General features: G+C 50.2%; 6 protein-coding genes across 6 annotated transcripts, besides 3 other annotated features; 2 read left to right on the top strand and 4 right to left on the bottom strand.

Moving 5' to 3' along the window:
* Nucleotides 1-594: 594 nt before the first annotated feature.
* FPSE_09636 (uncharacterized protein) lies at nt 595-3096 on the bottom strand (the record flags this gene model as incomplete). The annotated part of the gene is made up of 2 exons (XM_009262753.1): nt 595-1286; nt 1350-3096. The coding sequence occupies 2 exons, from the start codon at nt 3094-3096 to the stop codon at nt 595-597; spliced, it is 2439 nt and encodes an 812-aa protein (XP_009261028.1).
* A 1470-nt stretch (nt 3097-4566) lies between these two features.
* On the bottom strand, nt 4567-6255 carry FPSE_09635 (uncharacterized protein; the record flags this gene model as incomplete). The annotated part of the gene is made up of 4 exons (XM_009262752.1): nt 4567-4997; nt 5084-5721; nt 5772-6163; nt 6226-6255. 4 exons carry the CDS (start codon nt 6253-6255, stop codon nt 4567-4569), a joined length of 1491 nt encoding a protein of 496 aa, XP_009261027.1.
* A 1520-nt stretch (nt 6256-7775) lies between these two features.
* Nucleotides 7776-12600, top strand: FPSE_09634 (uncharacterized protein; the record flags this gene model as incomplete). Its single annotated transcript, XM_009262751.1, has 4 exons — nt 7776-7899; nt 8036-10455; nt 10503-11632; nt 11685-12600. The coding sequence occupies 4 exons, from the start codon at nt 7776-7778 to the stop codon at nt 12598-12600; spliced, it is 4590 nt and encodes a 1529-aa protein (XP_009261026.1).
* Nucleotides 12601-13961: 1361 nt separating this feature from the next.
* Nucleotides 13962-16700, bottom strand: FPSE_09633 (uncharacterized protein; the record flags this gene model as incomplete). Its single annotated transcript, XM_009262750.1, has 1 exon — nt 13962-16700. One exon carries the CDS (start codon nt 16698-16700, stop codon nt 13962-13964), a length of 2739 nt encoding a protein of 912 aa, XP_009261025.1.
* Nucleotides 16365-16436: a repeat region.
* An 802-nt stretch (nt 16701-17502) lies between the features above and the next one.
* Nucleotides 17503-18090, top strand: FPSE_09632 (uncharacterized protein; the record flags this gene model as incomplete). Its single annotated transcript, XM_009262749.1, has 4 exons — nt 17503-17508; nt 17688-17738; nt 17849-17938; nt 18040-18090. 4 exons carry the CDS (start codon nt 17503-17505, stop codon nt 18088-18090), a joined length of 198 nt encoding a protein of 65 aa, XP_009261024.1.
* A 920-nt stretch (nt 18091-19010) lies between these two features.
* Nucleotides 19011-24838, bottom strand: FPSE_09631 (uncharacterized protein; the record flags this gene model as incomplete). Its single annotated transcript, XM_009262748.1, has 5 exons — nt 19011-19207; nt 19257-19406; nt 19455-24302; nt 24359-24462; nt 24528-24838. 5 exons carry the CDS (start codon nt 24836-24838, stop codon nt 19011-19013), a joined length of 5610 nt encoding a protein of 1869 aa, XP_009261023.1.
* Nucleotides 22369-22469: a microsatellite.
* Nucleotides 24074-24165: a microsatellite.
* Nucleotides 24839-25562: the final 724 nt, after the last annotated feature.

Raw genomic sequence — 25562 nt, forward strand, 5'->3', positions numbered from 1 at the left:
ACACGTCGTCTGTTTACATATACGTCCAAGTACTATGGAGCCTTAGGGAAACCCGGGAATGAATGACATGCTGTCATGAAGCATGCAACTATTCCGGGGTACTCGGCATTAGAACACGCGTATCCGTATCCACTCCCCTGATGGAACCATGGAAGGCCAAGCTAAAAAAGCTGCAGCTATGATGTCGATGCTCAGTGACAAACAATGACATGTCCAAGCCAGTGGAAGAAACACGTGCCAGCAGCGCATGATGATCTGGGATATCAAGATCACGATGTCAAAGGTTTGCCAAGTCTATGAATAGAAACACGAGTCATTCATTCATATTCATTGTATGATAACCAAGCCCATTTCGGCCCAAGACCGAGTCATAAACAAGTACATATCTAATGTATACATATGCAAGCCACCACGCCACCATCTAAACAACCCAAATGCGTAACTCCAATAAAAAACAATAATTCCAAACACTGACTGTATATGCTATGTGATAAATACAATAAACTTTTAAAGATAGATCGTTAAAATAAGCGAAGAAAAATAATACAAATGCTGATGCCACGCTGTATATGTATGAGTTTGTACAAACAAAAATTAGAAACTGAAAAGGGCACTGCGACGCTTGCCCAGAGGGTAGATGAGCAGTGAACTCATAAAGAGTCCAACAGCAATGCCAATGGCAATTTGAATCATGGAAGCAGCGACGCTAAACACCAGGTTGTCTGGGTTGGTGCCCTGCGTAAGCTGCACAGAGGAAGTTCCTTGAATCTCGCCGGTCGCGTTGGTAAGAGAGTTGGCAACTTGCAGACCGCTGAGCAATCCTCCAGTGGACGCAAGACTTCCTGGCACTTGGCAGAACACGGCGGGGATAAGAATTGCAGCTGCGACGCCGTGTCGGAGTCGAGAGTAGAGGTTGGCGAGAAGACCGACAGCAAAAGCACCGAGCGTGCTGGAGATCTGAGGGCTAGACTTGAATCTTTGGGCGGACCAGTAGTTGACCATGTATCCGGCGAAAGAAACGATGACCATGACGGGCATCTGGCGCCATTTCGCTTGGTAGATGATACACAGGCTGACGACAAAGGGAGGGACAAAGATGAATGCGTAGTAAGGGTTCATGGCGTTGGGGCAGGTTGTCGTGTTGGATGGGTCGGAGTCGAACAATCCGTAAAGAGCGGCGCCGACGGTGATGCCAAAACCGAGAAGAAGGGAGTAGATGACGGCGTATACGATTCGAATCGATCCGGGAACGATGGCGCGGGATTGGAGTTCGAGAGCGGAACATACTAGTCATACATGTTAGTTATATCATCCGTGAAAAGGTCGACTTGGGTTAATTATTGACTTACAAACCATGTAACCGGGCAGCAACATGACAATACCGCCCTGCGCCAACGCACCAAAGCAGAATATCTCTTCGCCGCCCATTTTGATACTACCAAATGTTCGGGCCAAGAGACTGACTACAATGGTGGAAGACACTTCAAAGACGTTGCTGTAGAGAGCAGAGTTGGGTGCCACAACAAGCTGCAGCACTCCGATGAGACAACCGAAAGCGAAAATGAGGGGGAGATCAATCAGACGAGCGCCGAAAGAGAAAGGCGCCGCGGTGGCACTCATGAGTCCAAACATGATGACTCTGAGCCACTTGTGGAATTTATCCTTGCGCTTCATGAGGGTTTCGAGCTTCTCGGTCGCTTCCTCGACGCCACAGATGTCGTGCATGACTTCTTTGTAGATAAGGTGGACGTCTTTGAGCTTGCCGAGATCGATGCCTTGTCCGGTGCGCACGATTCTGACTTCTGTCGTGTGTGTGGACTTGTCGTCGAATGAGATGATCATGCATCCCGGTAGGTAGAGGAACTGGCCATCGATCTCGAGGACTCTGGCAGTCATGCTAAGATACTCCTCCAATCTATGGGTGGGAGCTCCAAACAGCATCAGAGCACGGCATAGTCTGATGATGTAGCCCTGTCGGGCCAGAGTCTCGGCGATGTGAATAGTGATACGTGCTTCCTGCTGCTGCCAAAGGCCACTCAATCGGTTTGCGCTAGTTGTTCGTTTGTTGGCTGGTCTCTGAGGCCTCTTTCCGTTCTTCTTGGCCTTGTCCCCTGTTGCGTCGCTGGGGTTGGCAAGTCGCGATGAAGCCTCGATGAGGTTGGCGAGTGTGTCTTGTGACTTGTTTTGGTCATACCACTTGCGCCTCGGCGTAGAAGCTCCAGACGGAGTGCCCTGAACAGTGGGGGTTCCATCGCTGATCACGGAGGAAGTAGAGGCGGCTCGATGATGCGTGCCCTTGAAAGATGGCTCTGGGGGCTTGTAAAGCTTCAGAAGCTGCGACAAGACACTTCCGCGGTATTGCTCGGGTGCAGGCACGTCAAAGACTCCGTCAAAGTTGCCATCGTTGAGTTCCGTCAAGGTGCGCTCCTCCTGTTTTCCCTTTCCCTTGGTTTCCTTGTCTTCGGGCGAGTTCTGGCCAGTGCTGGCGCTGGGTCCGAAGCGTTGGGTGTGTGCTCGGACAAGCTTGAAAGCCTCGTCTTTCAAGCCATGGCCCTCTTTTTCGTCGGAGGGGAGCTTTTGGAAACCTTCCTTGCTGCTGCCTGCTTCGGTGAGGTCCTGGAGGGGAATGCTGGAGCCGAATGGGCTATCGTAGCCTGGTGTTCCGACGGGGGTGGACTCGAGGGAGTCTCTGTCTATGGCAGATGAATCATTGTGGATGTTGTCTGCCATGATACGGGCACGTTCTCGTGCGGCGACCATGGCCTCCTTTGACTCAGGATCCGACTCATCGTCGGCATCTTCTTTGAGATTGAGAGTCTTGACGACTTCGGCAGAGCTGCCGCGCAAGAGTGAAGGTCTGGGTCTGGCAACGCCTAGTGTTTGCGGAGTAGCAGGAGTGTTTGCTGGGGACTGTGGGGGGTTGGCGGCGGCGTTGCTGTTGAACCTCACGCGTGCCTTGTCCTTTCTGAGAGCAGCAGCGGCACCTTTTGGACTTGACGGTAGTTCCGCCTCGGTGCTGGCAACAACTGGCTTGGGCGGTTCAGGACCGAGTTCGAGGTCCGGTTCGTCCTTGATATCCCTTGAAGAGCCTTCCATTGGGTCTTTGGGTTTTTTTGAGTTTGGAAGTTGCAGCAACTAAGATTTAGTGTGTATGCTGCGAGATCAGGGTATCAGTTTGGCGATGGGTTTCTAGCAGTGTAACGAGTGTACGTGAAGGAGGAGAAAAAGATGGGACTATGACCAAAGGTAAACCAGGATAAACTGGAGATGGATGAGAGTTTCGTGGGGAAGGGTTTGGTGAAAAGGGCAGGATTTACGTTTTCTATTATACGATTTAGAGTCGAGAGATCCATCAGACCCGTCTATGGGGTGAAGTTAGTTATGGTGCAATAGATATCGTGAGTCGGTGCCACTATAGTTTTCCGGCCAAGACGGATCCTGGCCACGTCCGGCAAAAGCAGCGATCATGTTGAGCTTGTACAAGGCCCCCGTGACGTAGGGATGTGGAGGCACAAGGAGGGAGTGTTCGACTGTAAAGTCTTGGGAATCTATTGCGAAACCGCTTTGCAAGTTTTTGTTATGTAAGTTCAAGACGTAGTGGCCACCGGAAGGTTCTCCGAGCGGCAGTCCGGGGGTTGGATGGTCCACAACGATGAAAACACTAATCAGACTCATGACTCTTGGTCGTTCTATTTGTAGGGAAGATTCAGCAGATTTGACATGAACCAGGGGTAAATAACAGTCTAGACTATGGTCCAGATGCCCAACTGGAGCCGCATTATCTCGACTATCAAGGTCTGTTCGGTTGTAGTCGCTTCCATCGCATTTCGCCTCGACAAAAATCTGAGCAAGAGAAATTGTCAAGGGCCTTAGCTAGCTGGGTTTAATCCAGCACAGAGCATCCCTGGGTAGCCGTAGCCATAGCCGTAGTCTCGGCAGACCAATGCACGATTCGTCTTGTTTTTACCTGATTCAGTAATATTCTAGTGGATCTGTACCTGCAGGGACTTTTCCCTTTGTCTTCTCGCCCAATAGAGCATGGTACCGAGAATGCCTTTGACAGGGAGGCTTGCGGCTTGCCGGTGTTACGGAGCACTAGAAGGGAATGGTCTGTTCTAAACGGTCACTTGGATCGACCCGAAACGCTACAGGCTGCACAAATCAAGCATAGATCCCTTGCACAGCATAATAGTAACTTGGCGTCTCCCTCCCTAGTCAGCATTTATAGTTTTCTGATGAAGCAGGGGAATAAGATTGATGCTCAAATCATTATATCCAAGCTCAACATCCAATATCAATGCGTTCTGATATACATAGCAACCCATGATTTTCCCAATCCCACCAACGTAGATCGATTCAGTCCGCCCAACGGTCCACGCAATTAATGCATGTGCTACACGTCGTAAATGGTTTCTATATTTGTACAGCAGGTAGATCAATTGTACATCCAAATATATAAAGTGGCACGACATCCCTTTTGTTGAGTCGACGACACATAACACCGATCGGCAACGCGCAACCGCATACCCGCATCCCAATAAAACCTCCTATCTTCAGAATAGACTATCATCCATGTGTCATGGCATTCTCAAACAGTCTTCGTAACTGGTCCTTCTCCGCTTCCAGCTCTGTGGACAATCCTGGTGCCAGCATCAACACACGTGCCTGCGGAATGGTACCCTCGACAAGGGCCTCAATGTGTTCCGTGCCAAAGCCCAGGTCCTTCAGACCCTTGGGCTGGTCGCCCAGCTCTGCGAGAAACTTTGTGATGGCCTCAGCGAGAACTTCACCGGCGCTCTCTCGCTTCACGTTGCTGATATCTACACCAAACGCCTCGGCCGCTGCCAGATGACGGTCTGGGTTTGAAGCGGCGGTGAACCTAAACACAGCCGGAGCGGAGACGGCCACAGAGACACCGTGGGGAATGAGCGGCGAAGCTACCTCGTAGCCATCGTGACTGTAGCCCGGGTTCTGTCCAGAAATGGGGTACGACATACCTGGGTTCACATTTAGTTTCAAACAGGGGCAAAGAAAAAAAAAGGAAAAGGAAAAAAATTAAAACAAAGTGGTATAATGCACTGACCGTGACAGAGATGAACTCCGGCATTACCGAACCCAACGCCGGCCAGCGTGGAAGCCAGAAGCATCTTGGATTGGGCCTCAAGGTCATCAGGGTTCTTCACTGAACGAGGGAGGTACTTGATGGTATCACGAAGCGCATGAAATGAAAAGACATCGGAAATGGGGTTGGCTCCCTGGTAGGCCGGACGAAGGATGGGGTTTGTTGGTCTGGGGGTTCGCTCGTTGTACGGAATGGCGGTCCAGGACTCAAGCGAGTGGCAAAGAACGTCGAGGCCTGAAGCGGCCTTGACGGCGGCTGGCATGGTCCTGGTGTTGAGGGGGTCGCAGATACCAAGCGTAGGCTTGAGGTTCCGATGAGCGACTCCAGTCTTGGCCCGCTTAGATACAAGGTCAAAGATTGCGGTTCCTGTTGTCTCACTGCCGGTTCCGGCTGTTGTAGGGACGGCGATGAGGGGTGTTAGCTTCTTGTCAACGGGACGGCCCTTGCCTAGAGGAGCGTTGACAAAGTCTAGGAAGTCAGCGTCAGGGTATGCTGTGTAGAGGTTCATAAGCTTGGCTGTGTCCATGACCGAGCCACCACCCACGGCCAAGAAGGCATCTGGTGCATAGGGACGGGCCCAAGCGATGGCTTCTTTGATGCTATCGTGCTGTAAGTGGACTGACTTGTTCTCATGGAAAGTCCAACTTACGAGCTATCCTTTGGTTCAACACGAACCTTGGAATACACTTCAAAAGGGATGCCTTCTCGGTTGAGAGCTTCACGGACTTGTCTCATGGCATCCAACTTGTTGACGTTCTCATCGGTCACGACACAAACACGCTGGGCTCCCATGTTCTTTAGGTCCATGCCCACTTCCTGGGTGACACCAGGGCCAAACCTGATGGACGAGGCAGCCATCTCAAAGGCGTACTCCTTCTGGCCTGGGTGTGTGGTTGGAGTGGCATACTTGCGCTGGTGAGCATGCTTTGATGGAGTGAAAGTCGGTGGCGACTGATGATATCCTGGGTTTGAGTGACAAGGACATGAAGGTGGGTGTGTGTATTGAATAGTGCGTAGCAAGCTGGTAGCTCGCTTAGCAGCCTGAAGTGAGGAGATGTAAGTGTGTTATCTTGCAATGAAGCCATTCAGACTGTGTCACGTACGTTGGGAACAACTCTCACAGAGGGAACCATTGTTTCTTTCGTTGATATCACTGACAACTGAGAGACTGTCACGATGAACTGAAGCGACTGACAAGGGTTTTGAGGCAACTTTAGCTCGTCTGGTAAAACGGTTACGACGGGTAAGAATAGCTTTGTATTATGTATGCACAACCTCGGCTCTTGGAGGGCCAACCCCCGATTGCGGGGTGAAGGCCGATCCGGGGGTGTAATATGATGCGGCTTGATTCATTCGTGAGGGGAAAGCGGATCTTTCTAAGAAGGAAGTTGAATTAAGAAATTACCTAATTGGGTATTTAACTGACATACCTGGTATTGCTACACCAAAGCATTATCACAAGATCTAAACTTTCGCTTGTTGTTTGATATGACTATCAACTTTAAACACACAGAGACTTGGATCAATGGATCTCGATCTCGATGTTGATGTTGTCCTACAGGTTAGCTGCATTACCCAAGGTGGTTATGTGCATTAAGGGCTGAACTAACCGACCGGTATTAATGATAGGAATTAAGTGATATTTCACTAATATGAAATCACTAGAACATGCTAATTTCATCAGATGCAAATAAGCTTAGGACTAAAACTTTAGGTAAATGAGATCGGGCGGGTATAACGTAGTACCCAGATCATGATTACTGTGTATAGGTTAGCATGTACAGACAGCAAGGGATGTCCCATTAAAGTACTTTCCAAAAGCTTACATCTCCTCATAAGAACAGCTAGACTCGAACAGTATATCGAGGTTTTTTCGTATTCTTTGTAAGTTAGTGATAGTTATGTATGAAGGAAATAAACTACTTATATATACCGCCTTGGTAACTGGGTGCAGGTACTTCATGCGGCCATTCGAGATTATCAAGCCCATGTCAATAAATCTCTATCTAAAAATGAACAACCAACAACTCTAGATACCGCCAAATAGTGAAGCTCCAATTACTCCGCGATTAAGCTTGACGCGCACCATTCTCGAATGTGGCTTGGGATACCGCTGACCTCATCATGTGGCGTACATATACTCAACACATGACTTCAACAATGTGGCTCGCCGGTAGAGGATGTCTATTGCTCATTATATACACTGGATTATGATGGAGGCTGTGGATTATAGGAAACATATAATAGTATAATAAAAACACCTTTGAGGATCCAAACTGCCGACTGCAGCACCTAAAGCCGTCAACACTCAGCTACCAGCTGTAGTGGAGCATCAGAGGCAGGTACATGTACGCAGCCTAAGCAGGTGTCCACCCGAAACCTCCACCTCGAAATAGGGAACCTCCAGCCACATTGACATTGACATTGACCTCGACTCGACGACTTGTCCTCCAGCTACGACATCAACATTCAACCTATACCATCTACCCGATATCGAGGCGCTAAACAACGCGCCTGGCACTGCGCAGCCGCTCGTTCAATTAATTCCTCGACTCCGAAACATAACCAACACATAAAACCGTTGCTCCCAAGAAAGAACATGCCTCCTTGCTCAACTTGATGCTCTGCGTGATTCCGTTCCCCCAACTCCCTCATGGACCGCGCAAACGGGGGTGGCCCCGGCGCAGCTGCGGCTGCCAGCAGGGCAGAACGATTCGAGGATGAGAAGCGCCGCATTGTCGAAAGCTGCTTCAACAAGAAGGATGTTGATGGCTCTCGTAAGTCTTTCTCGCAATTGTTGCCAGGCGAAAGCTTCATCCACAGGAGCTCCAAGCTCAACAAACTGTTCATGTCGCTCGAACTCGGCAATTGAATAAGCCCACGCCTGGTTCAACCAGCTGACAGACTCGGTAGTTCTCGAAACCTACATCACCCACATCCGAATCACCGAATACTCCTCCTATCCTACGACCCCTCCTCCACCTCAGGCGCGGAATGGCGAATCACAGAAACCTCGAATAATAATCGTAGCTGTGCGCAAATCCGGCCGAGTTCGTCTGCACAAGTCCAAAGAAAACCAAAATGGCTCCTTTTCCATTGGCAAGACATGGAACCTCGACGATCTATCGCGCATTGAATCCTATACTGGCCCCGAGGCCAGGCCCGACTATCGCGACTGGGCTGGCGATACTGGCTTCCAAGTAACACTCGGAAAGCCCTATTTCTGGCATGCCCAGACGGATAAAGAAAAAAAGTTTTTTATAGCTAGTCTTATCAAGATATATGGCAAGTACACGGGTGGAAAGACGCCCGAGCTTGCAGGATTCGAGCAAAAGGAGTATGACCAGGTAATGGGAGCTACGAGACGTCCAGCCACTGGTGGTTCAAGACCTCCTCCACCTCCACTATCCGAGCAAGCTACCAGCCAGAATGCGAGCGCTCCTCCTCGTCCTATACACCCAATGCACCCTGCAGCGCAACAAGGAAACCAGGGACCTGGTATCCGTCCGCCGCACCCAAATCTTGGTCCTTCACCTGTTGGAAGCTTCGATTCCAGTGCTTCGAGAGAACGTCCGCCTGCGCCTCGATGGATGGCACAAAACAACAAGAGCCAGGATTCCGTTGCTACCTCCTTTACTGCCAGAAGTGATGACGGTTCTAGCCTACCGCCGCGATCTCGCAATGGTGCGAACGGACCGGGTTCGTATGGCAGATTTGGGGAGGCTACTGATAATCGAACTCCATCTGTCCTTACACCTCCTCAGCCTCCACCTCAATCGCAGTCTTCGCCCAAGTCTCAACCGCCATCCATTCTCTCACCCCCTCAACCTCCACAGTCAGTTCCTTCACCACTTCAGTTAGAAAGACCACCCCCGGAGAGGAGACGGCCGCCCATGGATCCAACTCGACCTCAAGATCGAGACTTGGTTCCTCCACCACTGATCAGTCCTAACAAAGAGCCAATGGCCCCTCCGCCTCGTAGCAGCGAACGTGTTGTCTCGAGACTGGATAACTCAAGTCAAAAATCAGCCAACAGTTCTTACAGTGGAAGCGTTCTGGAACAGCCCAAACCGCCACCCACAGGACGATTGCCAGATCCGCCAAAACGTGAGCCGCTTGGTACGCCTGCTGCCCTTAGGCCGGGATCATCACCATCTCGTACACCAGTCCAAAATCCAACTCCTGGTATGGGTTACCAACAGGGCGGTCCACCTCGAGCCAACACAGGCAGTCCGGCACCAGCTCAGGGTCGTATGCCCAGCCCTTCACCAGTTCGGGACCCCAGTCCTGCAGCAGCCCGTGTGCCCAGCCCTGCACCGGCCCGCGTACCTACCCCTTCACAAGCTCATGCGCCGAGCCCTGCGATGGCTCTCTCTCCAGGTTCTGGAGGTGGAGGCTCTTCAGATGTCTCGCCCATGACAGTGAGCGTGCCCAGATTTGCAAACATACAACAGCCACCTCCTGAGCTGCCTAAGCAAGAGTCGCCCAAGCCAGTAGATGAGCCATCACCCGGAGAGCGTGGGGCGGAAATCTCCGACCGAGACTCTAACCCATCCCCAGCAATCTCAGGTGAAGAAAAGCCCGGCTTGGGTCCTATGATTAAAGCCAAAAAGTCTAGAAATGAAATTGCTGGCGCCCTCTGGAAGGCTGCATCTGCAGCGAACGCTGCTACCGCCTTTAAACCTAGACCAGGTGGTGCTGGAGAGCGTTTGCGTCTTCTGAAGAGCAAGACGGAAGAGGGACCAGATGGAATCAGTGGTGTTGTACCTGCACCACCAAGGCCATCGGAACAACCTACGCCTGAAGAGACACCCGTAGAGACACCTAAAACTGAAGAAGAAAACAAACAGCTGGAGGAGCAGAAGCCGGCCGAGCCCACTAAGTCGGCGAGTCGAATGTCTCTGGTTCCTGAAGTTAAAATTACTCTCCCAACGAGTAGGCCTGTTAGTGTACATGGTCCACCTCAGGAAGTACAGAAACCAAAGGAGCCCGAGAAGGAAAAACCGCGTCGCTCCATTAATGCGGGTAACGACATGAAGTACCTGCAGTCATTAGGTGTCAACCCCGCTATTCTTGATGAAAGGAGTGAGGAGTTCGCTCAATGGCTGGATTATTTTGGATGGATTCCGGGAGATCAAATGCGAGCTCGCAATGTGGAAGAAATGAGGGCCGACTTGGAGCGCGAACTCAACAAAGCCCAAGCTGGTGGTTGGCTGGCTCGCTTCCGTGAAGAAGATGAGCGTGTTGATGCGATCAAAGCAGGACTTGATGTTGCCATGGCCGAGTGTGAGGAGCTGGATAACCTTCTCACACTCTATTCAGTCGAGCTTTCGGTATGTGTTTTTGCTGACTTGAGAAATTCATTACTAACGTGAAATAGACACTCTCCGAGGATATTGCCTACATCGAAGCCCAGGGCCAAGGTCTCCAAGTGCAAACTGCAAACCAGAAGCTACTCAAGAAAGAACTTGAGTCTTTGCTTGAGACTTGTGCCATCACATCAAACGAGCTGGACGTACTAAGATCAGCGCCTCTGGATGATATCAGTGGTCTGCAAGAGGTCGAATTATCCCTTGTGACGCTCTACAAGGCCATGGTCAAGATTGATCCTTCTCGCACTAGCGCTGATCAGCTGAAGGTCGATGTCACATCAGACACAAACCAGGGTCATGGTCTCAATCCCGATTTCAATCAGATGCGGATCGTTCAGGAGAAGAAGCAGGTCTATGATCAGGAAAGCGCCATGTTTATTGGCAGGTTCGTCGCTTTCATGTCCCGACAGTTTGACCAGGCCTTTACCGAGACAAAGCTTGCTATGGAGGGAGCTTTGTCGAGAAAGGTGGATTCAACACATCACGATCTTGGCCGCGACACACTTTGGCAATTCAGTCCCCTTATGCTTTACGCCAGGGATATGCATGGCGAAGAGTGGAACCAGGTTATCCAAATTTACCAAGACAAGAGCCAGCCTGTATATCGGGTCGAGTTCCAGGCTGTCGTCGCAGCTTGGCGCAGGAATGCCAGGAAGATGACCGGAGAGGAAGCCGAGCTGCTATTCACGTCAGCAATTGAGAAGAACCAGGACGGTGGCGTAGCTACTACTGCCAGGAAGCTGACAGTCAAGCGCAGCGGAACTTTGGCCCGCCTCCGATCCCCTCGAGAAGACGGCGGTAACAAATCCAAGGTTGAAAAGGGAGCGAGCGACAACAAAGACCTACCTTATGAAGTCTTTGCAGGAGTCCTAGATGACCTGCTCCCCTTGATGCAGATGGAGCAAAACTTCATTGTTGACTTTTTCCATGCAACAACACTTGAACAAATCGATTTCCCTGATGCCGTCGCTGCGACACCGCCATATGACCGGGGAGGCACTGATCTCCGAAGACCTCGACTAATGGAGCCCGATCGAGACCTGGCCAGACGTATTCTTCGTGCGATGGAGGTCATTTTCACGTTCCTGGAGTCTGAGCTTCTACGTCTCATGGAATGGGTTGTCGGGCAGGATCCTTTGTAAGTTCAAACATTTTGAAGCGTCACCTACAGTTTGCTAACATATTTCCAGGCAAGGAATTGGCGTTCTAGCGACTTTGGAAAAGTACATCGCTGATGTTAGTCAGTCCAACCAAGAGTACCTTAATACCCTCTTGCAAAAGCTTCATGGTCACTTGGAAGTCCGCTTCAAGAAGTTCGTTGACGAACAGCTCCGTGCTATCGAAGAGACCAAGGTCAAGATCAGCAAGCGAAAGGGTGTTATTGCATTCATTCGTATCTTCCCTCTCTTTTCAGCAGCTGTCGAGAACATGCTGGTAGGTGTCGACGCCCTAGCAGCCCGAGGCACCATCGACCGTGAATACGACCGTATACTCAAGACCATGTATGACTCGCTCATGGTTATCGCGCGAGAGAACCCCTCAGTCGGCATCGTCACAACCGGTTCTGCGGACCCAGAGGACAAGGAGGCGCTCAACTTCCATATTCTACTTATTGAGAATATGAACCATTTCCTGGAAGAGACGGAAACCAGAGGACTGGATGTGCTTGAGGAATGGAAGGAAAAGGCCAACTCGACGTACTACGAGCACATGAACCTGTACCTCAATGCGGTAATGCGTCGACCACTTGGTAAGATTTTGGAGCATCTCGAGAACATGGAGGCTCAATTACAGACGGGCAAATCACCAGCATCGATTGCCGCGCAGCCATCCAACAGCAAAACGGTCTTCAACAAGGTTCTCAGCAACTATGACTCCAAGGAAATCCGCAAGGGTATCGAAGCGCTACGCAAACGTGTTGAGAAGCACTTTGGCGACGCCGACGACCCAGCGCTGAGCCGAGGACTGGTCATCAAGGTGCTATCAGAGTGCGAGCAGTTCTACGAAACGGTCGAGAGACGGGTGGGCGCAGTTACGACCAATGTGTACGGTGGTGATATTCTTTTCGAGTGGCCTCGAGCTGACGTCAAGGCTGCATTCCGTTGAGTACCGGGGGGTGTTTAGAGTGAATGGGAATATGATCACATGAATCTGCTGTATGAATACTATAGTTATTATTGGCGTGCATGATCAGACATGGGGAGTAAACGAGGCGCCTTTCGTGGTAAACAAGGGATGATGAGTCGAGCGTTGGACGGATGAGTTTTGGTCTATCTCAATATGTTTACATGAGCGAATGAGTGATTGTTCTTTTGTATACAAATATGAGCATTCGAGCATATAGTCTTTTATGATTGTGAGCTGAATAAGATGACTGAGAAGATGACCTGTTCCCATCGTGCATAGATAACTATCCTAGAAACAATATGTGATAGAGAGTATCATATTAAATACAGATGTGCAAACGCTCAAAAAAAATCCGCAGAGACCGGAAAAAGTTCAACTCAAGAATTGCTGTACCTCAGTTCCCATTGTAGTAGATAGCCTTGGAGGCCTCTCGTTTGGGCAGTTCTATCCTGCAGGTCGAATAGCTTCATTGCCATGGGTTCATCATAGGCGCGACTGTGCTTGATACTATATTTGAAATGGTAAGACTTCCTGCTTAGTCTAGCCATAGAGAGCCAAAAAAGAGCGTAGATATACCTCAGTTCCCGATATAACAGAGGGCCTTGGAGGCTTCTCGTTTTGGGTAGTTCTATCCTGCAGGTGGGGATAGCTTCATTACCAATGGGTTCATCATAGGCGCGATTGTTGTTACGACTTTTGAAATGGCGAGACTTCCTGCATAGTCTGGTCATAGACCTCAGATCCCAGTCGGACAGCTTTGTCGTTATGGGTTCATCATTGGTCCGAGATACAAGATGTACATGGAGGGAAGGGTAGAGAGGAGGAGTGGGAGTAGGAGTAGGAGGAGAGGGGTTTTATAGATCAAGATAGAACTTTATTTGAATTTTCATATAGATTAAACTTAAACACAACACAGCAACTACTTTGCAGTGCCATGTGTGGCTTTCCATTATCGTGACTATTATCGTCAGACAGGCCGTGGCTTAACTTTATGCATTCATGATACCCACCTAGTGATACTTAAATCGATCGAATATTTAACAACAGTTATTTCAGGCAATACCATATGTCACATTAATAAAATGAAATTATTCAACCGAAATAGTTCCCTTATTGCTCAAAATGAGCGTGAGAACTGATAGCACCCAACGATGTTTGTCCATGATATTGATATACATGTTTCCTATTTCTACCCGAACACCAAGCCTACGTTTCGTAAATACATTTCCAAGGCGTGAGTCCATCACCCTCCTGAAACTTCTATCCAGCCAGTCATATAATTAAGCACAGAGTTACAAGCCCAAAATACAATAAAAACAAGTCACAAAGCCGCTGGAATTTTACAGTCGTTCATCATCTTCGTCCGAGTCCCAAATCTCAGGCGGGACTCTCGTGTCATCGCGTAGCAGGCTGTCAGGCAGCATCTGACTCTTTGTCAACAGCTGCGACGAGTCCGGATTGTAACCCGGTGGCAAACGTAGCGCTTCATCCTCATCGTATACGTCCAACAGACTCTCGGGAAGTCCGATGCTGCTGGATGAGTGCAGCGGAGGGCGGCGGATGGAGGATGATTGTTGTTTTTCAGGCGTAGAGGCTTGGGAGACGGTGGTTGCTTGTGATGGGCGGACTGTGGGTCGTTTGGATGTACTGCCTAGAGAAGGGCGAGAGGCGCGGCGGGAAGATGCTGTGCGGGGGGTTCGACGAGGGGGAGGTTTGATGGTTGTGGGAGAGGAGGGGATATGGATTGGGGGAGTGGTGGTTTGTTTGTCATTGGTCTCTTCATCGGGGGTTGAGGGGACGAGAATGTCGTCCGAGGGAGGGAATTGGGTTGACGAAGCAAAGTCGCTCTTGAGCTGGGCTTCAACCTGCTGTGACACGCTTAGGCTTGAGGTAGGAGTCGGTCGTTTATCTTCAGGAACAGGCTGCGATGAGTTGGCTAAGAGATCAACTCTTCCGCTATCATCCTCATCTTGTATAATCTGTGTTGGTTCATCTTGAGAAGCGTCTTCTTTGAACATGGCGTGTCGCAAATTCCACAGTAGCTGACCTACAACAGCAGGCGGGAAGTAAACGTAGCGACCGACGTCGCCATCGATCCAACCTTCTTCTCGCATATCGTCTCCTTCAACGGGATTGTTCAGCTCGTAAACCTGTGTAAGGTGATAGCGCCAAGCTGGGCCCTCGGTTACACGGCCAGGGTCAGCGCAGGCCATGAATCGTAGTAGTTCACCATCGAATAGCCAGAAGCGAACAACCTGTGCGGGGATTTTGAAGTTGAGGATAAGATCGGCCTGGTAACCTTCAAGAACATCGTCGATCATGTCTTGGGAGAGTGGGAGCAGAACGTCTGTGCGAGCAGATGCAGGCGTAAGTGATTGCAGCGTAGCTAATGGTACACGCTGAGATTCCAAGGGCTGAGTTTGAGTTGGTGGGAGTGGACGGTGGATGGGTTTGCGAACGCGCTTTGCTGGACGACTTCTCGCTTTGGGCGTTGATGAGGGCGGAGGGATTTCTGTCTGTCGTGAACTAAGGGGTGGGAGCGATGTGTTTGATACTTGACCAGCCGACACGGAAGATTCCTCTGAAATTATGGAAGCAAAGGCCTGTCGTTTCGTCGTAGTAGTAACAGTTGTTGATTGTGCAGAAGAGGACGCTCTCATAATCTCTTCCTCTGATGAAGCAATCTCGCTCATAACAAGTTGCGTTTCAGCACCAGCAACAAATGTGTTTTCGGCATTCTCATCCTCATTCTCATCGTCACCGAAATCTTCATCATCCTCTTCCTCTGAATCGGGAATCTCAAGCATGACCCTCTTCTTGCCGCTGCCCGGTGATACTTTCTTCATTCTTGGTGTAGGACTGCCACTTCTTTGACTTCCGCCCAGTTCGGTGCTACCGCCTCTGCGCGTTTTGGTAGGCGTCTCAATCTCATCCAATCCAGAAGATGATTCCAGTGACTCAAGAATCTCTTTGGGTGTTTTGGGGGTCTTATTGGGCGAGTCCACGGGCAGCTCCCGCAGAGGCGTGCGGCTAGTGGACCCCCAGCTATCGGTGGCATAAGAATCTTGAATGATGCGCTCATGCTTTCGCGGTGTTGTCGCCATTCGAGGTTTCCCCTTAAGCTCTTTGATCGGTGACAGTCCAGCAGGTAATGATATTCCTTTAACGGGTGATGCTTCTACACGATCAGGTGGACCGTACCGTTCGAGCATCATGCTAGCAGGTGTAGATGATATACTTGGCGGCGCGGACAACTGGCTCGATGAAGGTATCTCAACTGATTTAGCTCGTTTGCCTGGGGTCTGCTTCTGTGGTGTTTGAGGCACAACAGACTCCTCGCGCGGAGGGAGAGTCTTTTCCGGCCTGCGTTTCAATATCGACTTGAGGATTTGGGGAGTCTTGACGGGCGAGACGTGTTTCTTCTTTCGAACATGTTTCGGGCTTGGACTCTTTGGGTTTTCTAGCCACTGCTGGAAGTCGTCATCCTCGTCTTCAGAATCCTTGATAAACTCGGTAGGTGTTGTGTCGCGGCCGAGGAACTGGGTCAATGTTTGGGTGTGGTAGTTTGAGCTGCTGCTAGGTGCATCTCCCATTGTCTTTCGTCGACTTGATTTCTTTTCTTTCTTTGGCTTGGGTTGTTGCTCATCTGTATCATTTCCTAGCGTTCTTCGACGTTTTGTCTGGTTATTCTTGGCAGGGGCTTTCTTTGCAGCGGCTCTTCGTTTTCTACCAGTCGATATAGGTTCCTCGTCCTCGTCATCTTCATCCTGTGGCTCTTTCTCTTTCTCTTGCTCTTGCTCTTCTTCTTCGGCTTCATTATCAGCCCCCATCTCGTCTTGTTCACTGTCGCTCAACACAATCGGATCACGATCTTCGAAGCTCGACACAAAGTCGATTTGAGTGAGAGTTTGCTGTCGCAAGAGTTTGGAAGGTGTCTCTGCTTGTTTCTTTCTATTCTGCTTTCCATATGTGCGCACGACCTTGCTGCGTGGTGGAAAGTGTGCTTGCTGCTGGGCGGGGGTTGAGTGATAGACTCGGCTCGCAGCGGGGACGCCGCCCGAGCGAGTCTTTGGCGTCATTATTTTGATTGTTATCGATATATTTGTACAGTACAAAGGTCAAAGTCAAATTTGTGATTCAATATGTGAGTGACGGCATGATCTAGGCAGCTTCGATGGATGTTGATGGGTGGAGCCACAGGGCCCAAGGGAGCTAAGGTTAAGTGGCATAGCTATGCGACGCGTCTCGACGCGTCTTGACGCGTAAAGTGTCTCCTCCTCTTATCAGTCCTCTTATCGGACAAGTTATCTCTTCTGCATTCACCTGCCTGCTTCACATGCATTCACCTCAGCAGGTACAGAGGTACTCTGCGTGCATTTACCTGCTCTGTATTTATCTCTTTTACATTCTCCTCCCTAGCACTCACCTCCTCTGCATTTCTCCCTTCTTCATAATATTGACTTTATCACCAACACCGCCGTTACTTTCTTAACCCCAACGTTCGCAATCTACAACAAGCCTGCACTTGGCGCCACACCTTTATAAAATTCCGGACTATACCCACGCGAATGCGCGCGATTGATCGTCACCTTTGCTGGAATAGCCGGGGGTTGTGGGAAGGGGCCTGCTCGGATTCGCAGCTCGGCTGGAGGTCACAGGTCGCCTGGCAGCGAGGCCGGCTTGCTATAGCTCTTTGTTGTTCGTTGGAGGTTTTATTGTAGCTAAGTCCCCCTTCTACTGTGTTTTGCTAATTCAATCGGTAGGCCGTTTGCTCCTTACTATGGCGACGACTTCAATCGATAATATCACGGATTTGGAAAACAGGATGGACTTTGTTGAGCGTGGAAAGGATGACGATGAATTTATTATTAGTCCCTAAGTATGAAGGTATGTTGCTATGGTTAGTGGATGAACTATGCTAATGGACAGATCATAACATATTTAATTTTCTATGCCTACCGGCATGCAACTGAGTCGTCATCACGCTTCCTACATACATCTGCCACGGTACACACGACAACAGTATCGAGACTGCACCACCAACCTGAATCTACGCATTACTGCAGGTCGTCGACGTAGCCTCGTTGAAACACATACCAGGTCCTTGGGGCAAACCTGTAAGTCATTCGTCAGTGCCCTTGCGAACCTGAGATCCACTGACCATATGTACAGCTGTGGACGCAAAGCAAGTTTTCGATCGAGTGGCTACAGACTCAAACGTGAATAGAGTTCCCTAACTACCAAAGATGGGACCCTTCTAGTCTTTGAGTCTCGCTCAGGCTACACTGGAATGATCATTTTCGCCAAATTGAACACAGTAAGCCCTGTGACAAGGGTAGGGTATGTCAGCGCAATGTCACAGAACAATGAAAGATGGACTCGAGATGGAGAGAGGCTAACGCGTATATTTCTGTATAGAACGGATCCGGCTCAGAAGATGATGGTATTGGAACTGCTTGGGGTTTATGAGATGGTTTGCTGATGTCTGGAATGGAATTAATGTAAATGCAGAAGGCATATTTCTGGATGATATTGAAATGGATACGGAGGTTATGTTGATAGATGATGTTGGGATGAAGAAAGAGGGATGTTGGTGGATAATATTAGAGCAGTTGGTTAGGATGACCATAAATCACCTGGACGGAAAGGCGAAGTGGGCCACACACCATTCTAATAAATGCCAAAGCGAACATATCACTTCAAATATGGCAATCATTACAGCATTCTCCTAAAAAGAAAAGCGTCGTTGTTCTAAGTATTGACATATCGGGCAGTCATCATTGATAGATGACAAGTTACACCACCATATCACAAGGTGGAATAACAACCCTTTTTGCACACGAGTGACAGGTGCACAGTGTGGCTACATTAAGTTAAACTACAGCCCATCTGACAATAATGGCTACGATAATGGATGGAAATGGATTTGCGAAACGCAGTGGTGTTAGAGTGAAAATAGGAAACATGCATATCAATAACATGAACAAACATCACTGACATATTCATTCACCGTGTGACACAAGGTTGGCTCAAACACAATTTCATCTCCGGTTGCTCTGCTCAAGGGTGATATTTTAACAACAGTATGTTTTCCCGTCCATTCATTGACCCATGGGAAAGAAAAGACTTCAAAAGTTTACCATGCGCATCCCAGCAATTGTCATCAAAAGAAGATAAAAGTCCGACGCCAGTCCTCAAGCCATGCAATGTTGTGTTTCTGTAGACACAAAAAACGACGCCCTGTCTAATTCCATCATTCCAGTCCATCGCGGTATCGTTTCATCAGGGCGTAAAGCGAAAATGGAAACTTTTCCTGCCAAGTCGTCGAAGTAAACAAGATCAACGGCGTATGGCACCATGCCATCCAGTGTCCCACAAAGTAGACCAATCTAAGACAGATGGAATGCTCCCTGACCTTCCTTGACTGCTGTCGAGAGTTGTTTCTTCATAGCCTCAACGTTAGAGTAATCTGGGAGCTTCAGATAGTTGACACATGTCATGACACTGGGCAGATAGTCATCAGACGTATATGGCTCTTCGCTGGGCTTGCAGACGACAGTGAACATTGGTGTCAAAGACTTGAATCCTACAGAAAGTTAGAAACCGATTACTAATTATGTGTGGGCTGTACATACCTCCGATAGGAAGCTTGGGGCTTCCAGTCGTGAACTGTAAAAAGTCTCGGCGCTCTGATGGGTTGAATTGACTCATGGTATGAAGCAAATTCTTCACAGTCTTGCTGTCCATATTGTAGCCATGATCAGCCTTGATAGAATCGAGTAGAGCTAGTGGTATGTTAGCAAGATCACACAATGATGTAAGGGTATACGCACTCTCTAGAGACCAGTCCTCGTCAACGCGACCAAACAGGGTGACAAGCTCGTCGGGTGTAAAAGCACTGAGTGCTGAGTAAGGGAAGACTTGTGAGAATCCAGCGCGGAAAGCGTCAACTTGGCGGCGAACACCAGAACCGAGGGTCATATCGATAACCTTCTCTAGGTAAGTGTCTACGTTGTCAATAGTGACCCGTTTTTGCGAGCCATTGTCTTCCAGCTGGATATTCGGGTATCCGGGTAGAGTAAAGTCTAGGCACAAGTCATCGAGCTTAACGCCTTCAATGGTGATGTTTTCTGTATCGGCGACCTTTTGTGCAGCTGTACGGCTAGGGTCCTCGTCGATCTCTTTCTTGGCCAAGGAAAACTGCTTGATGGCTTTCAGCGAGCGAGCCAGACCAGGATCGACAATCTTGACAGCTCCCAGTGACGGCTTCACTCCAGTGATGGCATCTCCAATCCGGAAGAAGATAGGGTTAAAATGAAGATCGATGATTCGCGAGTCAATCATGGATCGTGCGACAAACTTGCCAAGCATTTTGAAAAGGTGCAAGATTCGCTCTCCATTTGGTGTTCCAGCCTCTTCGTCACTCTGGGGTCGGGGGAAGAGTCCAGTGGCTCCAGAGACAAACTCGTCCGAATCGTTCGAATCAACCTCGCGCCACAGTTTGAGCTTCTTCTTTGAGAACTCTTTCGAAACAGTCGAGTAGAACTCGAGAGTAGGACCAAGGCCAGTGCCCACCTCCTCAAAATACTCGACCTCGAGAATACTTTGGGAGGCACCATAAAGCTCCATCACCTTCAAGGCAGATTCCAAGATCTTTTGGCGAGATATCCTCACCTTCTGTCTCTGAAGTCGGCCGAGGAATGGTCTCTCATTGTTTCGATCTCTTCGGTTCTCTTCTGCTGACTGAGTGTTCTGCCACCTGGTCATGGACCGGGCATATCCAAAGGATGTAGACTGGAGGAAAAGATGTCGAGTCTCAAATGGGAAGAGGAACGGGTAAAGGCGAGCAAGGTCCTCTGCCCAGCTGGGTAGACAGTTGCTAGCAACAATCAAGGGTTCCTCCAACTGGCGGTTCAACTTGGCCGTGAGTTTCGTGTTGACAAATTGAGACAGCGGCTCAACATTGAGGCCGATGACGCTGTTCTTCTTCTCGACCAAGACATCCTCGATGTTCGAGTTGAGGTCATGAAGGATATTCAACAGTCGCAAAATTGACGATGTTGTGGGATGTTTTGCGAGTGAAGCAGGAATACCGTGCTCGTCCTCGCCGTCCGCTTCCGAATTGGATGTGAACGACAGAGTTTCTGCGGGGGGTGGTCCAGGGACTCGTTTAAACTTGATAGGATGTATGGTCGACCAGATACTTCGGCTGATATGCTCATCCGAGTTCGATGCTGAGGTGTGCACAGCACGATAGATGGTGGTCTCGTTGGGGATAAGCTTGTTGTCAAGACTGAACTCAACATGCCAGTCTTGGGGTACAGCCTGAAGAGCAGAGGCGTAAGACATAGCTCTTGACGATGACGTAGCTGGGGTGGGTGTGCCGTGAGCCCCGGCAGGTGCTCCTCCGGCACGACTGGGCGCCCCAGATGCGGTCGGGGTCGCAATACGAGTACCGTCTTCTTTGCGTGCTGTCACATGGCCGCCAGTGGCTACCTCCATATTGACAGCCGAAGTGTCACCAGGAGTCGATTCATCCTCCATGTCTTCTTCAAGCTCACCAACAATAGCGTCCAGTGCACTGCTTTCTCCAATATCATCATCGTCTGTCAGTTGCTTTTCGTCAGCACACTCAAGTGTATCCTGCATCTCCTCGTCATCACCTGGAGGAGGTCGGGGAGCTGGTGGCGTGCTGGCGGCGCCATGTCGCCTAGTGGATCGGCGGAGTGAGCCTTTGTCTCGAGACGATCCAGCAGACTGGTCCGGTGTAGCAGGAGCAGCCTGTGACTTTGACTTGCGGAGGGTTCGTGAACTTGAAGGTGTTGGGGCAGCAGGAGGCGGGGGTACTGGAGGAGTGCCTGCGAATGGGTTTCCCGCGTCGGCCGCAGCTAGTCGAGCTGCTGCTGCGGTACTGAGAGGGAGACCAGCAAAGCCGGCGCTGCTGGCCATTGCTGCAAGTGCTCGAGCGACTCCGTCCCTACGGGCGGAGCCACGAGGTCTATCGGTGATGCTGAGTCGCGGCCGTAGGTAGTCATCCAGAGACTTGAATGTCGCAATGGCGTGGATTGACACCATGATGTTTCGGTATGGCTTGGGTACCTCGAGTTCGTCATCAGCAACAAGACGAAGTCTGATCTGCTTGCCTAGCATAGAGGCAGGGCTGCTGTGGTTGCCATCGAATGTGTTGTGATGCACCGTGATAACCTCAAAATGCTCTGACCTACTGAGCAAGTCCTGAAGCTTGTGAATCATGACGCTGAAAGGCGTTGCTGGCGACTCTGCAGTCGCTGTTTTGGGCTTTGACTTAACAGTGTAGGCCATGAAGACTTCCAAGAAGGTTGATTGAGCGGCGCGGGCCAGCTCTTCGTCAGGATTGCTAAAGATCTCAAGGAGGACGCGGACCAGGCCTGATGCCAGAAGCTCTGCGCTTGTAACACTCTCCAGGACGTCTGTATCGAAGTATGATGCAAGTTTCGCGAAAAGTTCCTTCCCTTTATCGGCCACAATGTTTCCGGTCGATCGCTTGAGATAGAAGGTCTCCAACTCGCCTGCCAACTCTGACAGAGCATCAAGAATAGCTGTAGCCTTTGCCTTCATCGCTTGTCCGTGGCCCTCGGTTTCATGGGTCTCCAAGAATTTCTTGGCAACGTCTCGGGTTCGGGACTTCATTGAACGAACGTCGGAGATATAGCGGCCAAGAGGAACCTCGAGAGACACAGTAGATCCTCGGGAGCTAACAGGGGACATGTCATCGTTGTTTGCATCGCCATTTTCGTTATCATTCTCTTCGTCCTCATCGTCGTCGTCGTCAGATGACTCGCGTTCCTCATCCTCCTCATCTTCATCATGCTCAGACTCATGCTCCGAAGAGTGTTCGTTCGCTTGTTCCGCGGTTCGTCCATCGTCGCCCTCCAACTTTTCGTTTTTCTCCGGCTCTGGTTCAACTGGATCCTCCTCTTCGGCGATCTTGTTGATTTCCAGGAAGACACCTTCGCGGTAGAATTGGTAGCGATAGATCTTGTCGAGGCGGCTCAGCAAGAGTTCGGCTGCTTGGAGTCCAAGCATGACGAGAGATGCATGATCCTGTTGCGAAAGAATAGAGGCGAGGAAGGAGGCGTAGGGAACAGGAGTCAAAGCCTCTACCAGGATGTCTTCGTCGAGGTTGGAGAGCATCTTGAGCTGCGCTGTGAGTACCTTTTGGCGGACACTCAAGTTGACAGTACTAGAGAAGGCGTCTGTCAAAGTAGGAAAGATGATAAGAGCAAACCGACGGACTTCGTCTTTGCAATCTTCCAAAAGCTCGATCCGTTTCTCGTTTGTGGTCCTGCGGTTTCGTCCTCCACTGGATACTGGGTGTGGTGGCTCTGTAGAAGCGATAAGCTCGACGAAATCTCCGAAAGATGGGTCGGCGTTCCGCGGCAGGTTAGGAAGAAGTTCGCAAATGACATTGAGAGTCTCGATAATTTGCTCTCGGGGACGGTGAATAAGGGCCTGCATGATTACAACGCTATCCAGCTTTGAGGCGACATCCTCAGTACCACTTGGTGGTGATACTCCTGTCAGAATCTGGTACAGTGTCTCCACCACGTTGAGCTTGAAAAGCTCGGCAGAAAGGCGAGGACTGGCTCGCGCAGTGAAAGCCAAAACCCGAAGGAATTGAGTATGGATGCTGGAGCTAATCATGTTGGTAGTGCCAGGAACCAGAAGACGCAGCACACCACGAAGAAGATCCACGCTGACAAGTTCCTCAAGCTTGTGAGGGTGGTATTTAAAGCTCTCCACTATACCCGACACACAGAGCGAGGCCTGCTCGACAACACGCTGATCGTTACTATTGAGAACGTTAAGAAGTGTGGGCATAACATCCCGCACAACTGGGAAAGAATCCTCAGGAATGTTGCGACAACAGTTGGCGGCGGTCGTGACAGCGGTTCGTTGAGTGCCTGTGGCAAAGAAGTCGAGGTATGAAAGGCACGCAGTAAGTCCTCCCTCCCGAACGATGCTTGTAGGATACTCGACCGAAATCTTTTCCAGCGTGCTTAGAGCCTGTTCGGCCAAATCGATAAAGGATATTTCGAGGAGCTTTTGGCACAGTACGGGAACGGCGTTTCCATATACGACGTTTGCAACACTGGCGGGCAAAGCCTCCATCAAGTTTGCTAGAGACCGGCAAGCTAGCAGCATTATCTCGGGGCTTTCCTCCTTGTTCATGAGTGTAACCAGCTCCTTGACGAATGCATCTGGCGAGAAATGGCCAGTAAGATTGTCTTCGTTCGATACCAGAAGAATCTCTGAAAGCTCCTGCAGGGCTATTAGCTGCACAGAGAGGTCGTCTACCCGTAGATTGTGAAGGAGCTCCCTGAATCGCGATGTGAGGCCAGACATCATCCCCGTCAACGCTCTCAAAGTGCTACCCAAACTGCCAGGAGGGCCACCGAACCCGCCAAAGGGATCATCGTCGTCATCGTCATCGTCGTATCTTCGTGATCCTTCCTCGTCGTCATCTTCATCGTTTTCTTCACTATCGTCATCGTCGTGGTGGTCAACGGGAGGGGGAGGAGGTGGCGGTGGTCCCGGGTCTCTGTTTTCGTCGGTGCCCGTCATTGGCGTATCTTGATCGACTGCGCTATCAAGGTTTCGTTTCGATCTTCGTGTGGTTAGGGTCGAGCCTTGTGCTGACTCTGGGTTCATGGTTAGTTCTGCGGTTGTTCACCAGGCTTCTATGTTTCCTACTAACCTTGTGTAGATCCAGTGGGCTTCTTGGAGCGGCTGGATTTTCGGCTGGAAGAGCCGGAAGGAATAGAAGATTCGGCGGGGTTCGCAGATCCGGGCCTGTTGTTTCTGATAGAATGTTAGCATGTCGCTTCCAAATGACCAACTTGGACCAGCCGGCACCCGGCACTTACTCTGGGCTATCCATCTCTGCGGCGGGTTTTCCCTTTCGCCTGGCTCTAGGTGCTGGTTGGTGATTGTTATTGTTGGTGGAGGGAGGAGCCGCTTCGGGAATCTTTTGTCTCTTGGACCGTCGACCTGAAGATCCGGATGACAATGCGGTGTTGGGGCTCTTCTCAGTAGCGAGCCCTTTTCGCTTGCGTGAGGCTGGGGTAGAGGAGGCTGCGGTGGTCGGGACGTCAGCAGCGGCAGGAGCAAAATTGTTGGTTTGGGCTGCCTGACTCGCTGCTTGACGGGCCGAAGATCTGGTGATTCTAGAAGACATAATTGTCGTAAGCTTTGTACTGACGATGCATCTGGAAGAAAAAGCAGATTAAGGAAGTGTCAAAGGTGTGGCCGGCGTGTGTTGCACGAAGAAGATGAAATGGAGATGAGGTGAGGGAAGCACAAGCACGAGCCGCGACCGAAAGCCAATTGCTTCAGAGATAAATGTTTGTTTGCTTGTGGTCGCCTGGGTTCTTCCCTGGTCGAGGGCAGATATCCGAAGGCTTAGCAAACGGTTGTAGGTTGTAGGTTTTCAACCAATAGGCCAAGCACCAGGCGGACCATTAAACACGGATATGAAAGCAGCGATTGACTACGGACGGATCGGCGACTTGGGTGGGAAGGGTAAATGGAGTTATTGTCTCGAATATTCGTGAATCAGCAACGAAGTAAAGCAACCACGAGCCCAACTCCAACGCCAACGACAACGACGGCCAGTGTCGGTCAGTGCTGGGATGACGAGGGTGCTGAAGCCGTTCCCGTTCCCGTTCTTGTGTGGGCAAAGGCAAGTGTGAATGATGCGGTGACTGCTGCGCAAGGCGATGACGGATAATACAAGGTGAATGAAGGAAAAAGTGAAGTGAAGTGGCAGATAAGAAGATCAAGGATTGAAGATGGCTAAAAAGGGTTGGCCCTACCTCTGGGGACCTGTAGCTGTAGTGGCGGTAGCGGGTAAGAAAGTAGCAGTCGAGGTTGTCGAGGTAGAAGAAGGAAGTCGCACTTCG

This window comes from Fusarium pseudograminearum, chromosome 4 (assembly GCF_000303195.2).
Source record: "Fusarium pseudograminearum CS3096 chromosome 4, whole genome shotgun sequence".
Classification (NCBI taxonomy): domain Eukaryota; kingdom Fungi; phylum Ascomycota; class Sordariomycetes; order Hypocreales; family Nectriaceae; genus Fusarium; species Fusarium pseudograminearum.